We start from the raw sequence: 2,692 nt of genomic DNA on the forward strand, positions 1-2,692 counted from the left end.
ACCCTCTGACCTACGACCAACAAACCAAGATCTCCGGGGCCTTGTCTTGGGATGGAGGGACAGGTGCACCAGGTTTATGATCCCGGGAATTAGGATGATGGATTCTTCATTCGGTGCCATGAAGTGAGGGGTGCAGGCAGAGTTGTTCGAGGGGTGAGGGGACGGGGGAATTGGTGTGGAAGAGAAATCTTCTGCCATTGGCTCCTCTGCCCGGCTCTGATGATGTCCCTGACACCCCCCATTACCAATACTGGGCGGCCGGTGAGGTGACATTGGAGGAAGCTGCGGAGAGCCTCCTCTAACAAAGGTTTTGGGGGCTTCCAGATGTGAAGGGTGGTGACAAAGGGGCTCTGATGCCATCCAGGGGCTGCCAACTCTGGTCACATGACACCTATGGATTGGGGTTAATTCAGTTCTGGACAAATAGACCCGAAGTTCTGACCCAATTCCATCCAGCCACCTGTCAGTGTGAAGGGGTTAATCCTCCGGTAATATTCTCCTCCATATCTCCAATAAACCGGAATTATATTGCGGAATACATAAATCACCAAATTACATCTCGCAGGAGGAAATGACTAATTGTTCCCAGGTTTGCACCTGCGGAGGAATGTTGAGTGAATGTGCTGATTAGCTGCAGCTGATTAAAACCTGCGATCGTCTCCTGCATGCAATGCGCCTCGTTCTCCTTATCGCAGGACAAAGCCAATATTCTGCCGGCCGTCCTCTGCAATAAATCCAAAATTCAGGATTTGTTCCTTGAACGGCCGCGCATTGGGCGCCATTTTGATATAAAGTCCTCCAGCACATTCACCTGGCAATTACATGGAATATCCGTCGGAGCTTCTGAACCCCGAGTTATGTCAGGGAGCGGCCAATCAAATCAGAGATTTGGGGTGTAAATTTCCATCAGGTTATCGCACATTTATAAATTGTCCAATCACAGCTTAGGACAGACGAGTGAGCCGCAGTATCGCCCCCTGGGGTCTGTGTGGTGTAATCTTGGAATGGGGCAGGATCAGAAATAGGGAGCAGATTGGGGATCACCAACCGCGTCTGCGGGCCAAGCGAGCCCTGAGCTGGGGTCAGGCGGGCATTTGCCATTCTGGGGCTGGTTACCTTAGCTGGGGATTCTTCCCCAATACGACATTGATGGGAGTGGGAGAACAATGCCCGGCATTACATCCTGCCAATCGCATCACCTGACCGAGATGTCATGTGACTGAATGCCAATTGTGGAAGATCTGAAGGTTGCAATGAATTTCCTCCAGAAACACCAAATCCAACATGGTGCCATGGCACTTCTCTTTACCCCACTGAAATCTGCCCAGAAAAGGGTAGTTGGTTAATCCTCTGCATGTGGGGGGAGGGGTCAGCAGGTGGGCACTGAGCATGCACAAAAGTCAACATTTCCATGAAGGTGTCATACCTGCACTGCAGCAGATTGTTAGGGTCCTTGGGGTGTACGCGGGGCAGCAAAGGTAGGTGGGTGGGGGGGTATATTGAAGTCCTGCTGGGCTCAGGGTATTGAGATTCCATTTCACATTGTGCTGCAGGAAGTCAGAATTCATCAGCGTTCAGACCTCATATGGCCCTGGTGGCCCCGCACCTCCTATTTGCCCCGTCTGATGCCCCTCCCCCCCGGGAGGTGCCCTGTGTACTCTGCACCCTCTTACATGCCATTGCTGAGGTTTCACAATCATTGAATGTTCTTAGATAATAAATTGGGGAATTGTTCCAGTGTTGTCTGGGCGGCCTGCGGATGGCGCAATACAGAGTGTTTCATCTCAGAGTGAATGTTTGGCTTTACGTTTAATAAAATCAATATCGGCGTGAATCCGACACTAATAAAACCCATTTGTCACTTTCACACTCGGCGGCGTTCTGGGGGCGCATACGGAATTAATAAATTCTCACACGTGCGTTCGGCAGTGACAAAAGCCACTAAGCACACATATTAATCGGCTCCGTGCCGCCCCAGGCGCTGCGGTTTTGAAGCTGGAAACTCTTCTAGCCGTGTTATCGCATTTCAGCACAAAGGAACCGCTGGTGAGAGATCAATGAGCTGATCTCATCTCTGGCCGCCATTGTGCGAGAGGCAGAGGCGCAGAAACGACATTATTCATTTATCTCCAAACAGGAAATGAAGGGGGGGGGGGGCATGAAGAAACAAAGCGATGTCTCCAAGAGTGAACACAAAATGTTTTCCTGATTTATAGCTCTCAGCTGTCTCAGGAGAGCTCAGGGCTGTGTGAGGAGCCAAGCAGCTCCTCGGGGGAGGTGCCACAAGGTCAGCCACCAATCAGATTTTATTTCCTCGTTAAGGAATGTTTGCTCCCGGCTTTCTGCATGAAGTATGCGGGGGGGTTCACCTTGGGGGAGGACACGCCCCTGCCACGCCCCTGAATAGGTGAACCATGAAGAATTCATATGAAAAACATTTCATGAAATTTACAAACACAGCAATCCAGAGGCTTCATGATGAGCGATGTATAATGGGAACCCTATTGGGGCAAGAAGGGGGCACCTGGGGGAAACATGGGGGTGCTTGGAATTTAGGGAATTTTGTGTTATTCTGTTTTTGGTTTTAGAACTTTCAGCGAAAATCTCTAAAAAATAATTCATTTTTTTTTTAAGAAACGACGTGGGAGAGACCGAACAGCTCACCTGTCAGCCTAAAGAGCCCAACGGTGAA

The 2,692-nt window shown here is 50.1% G+C and overlaps 2 protein-coding genes across 3 annotated transcripts in view; one reads left to right on the forward strand and one right to left on the reverse strand.

Moving 5' to 3' along the window:
• The window catches only part of LOC140325438 (UDP-glucuronosyltransferase 2A2-like), a 197,240-nt gene that overhangs the window by 52,227 nt on the left and 142,321 nt on the right, over window positions 1-2,692 (reverse strand). The window lies entirely within an intron of this gene.
• GAS7 (growth arrest specific 7) overlaps window positions 1-2,692 on the forward strand; it is a gene marked incomplete in the record, with an annotated part of 44,407 nt that overhangs the window by 25,535 nt on the left and 16,180 nt on the right. For both annotated transcript variants that reach the window (XM_072403263.1, XM_072403264.1), the window contains 1 exon segment: window positions 2,635-2,692. In XM_072403263.1, the coding sequence (XP_072259364.1) occupies window positions 2,635-2,692 (58 nt within the window).

This window comes from Pyxicephalus adspersus, chromosome 3, assembly GCF_032062135.1.
Source record: "Pyxicephalus adspersus chromosome 3, UCB_Pads_2.0, whole genome shotgun sequence".
NCBI classification, from domain to species: domain Eukaryota; kingdom Metazoa; phylum Chordata; class Amphibia; order Anura; family Pyxicephalidae; genus Pyxicephalus; species Pyxicephalus adspersus.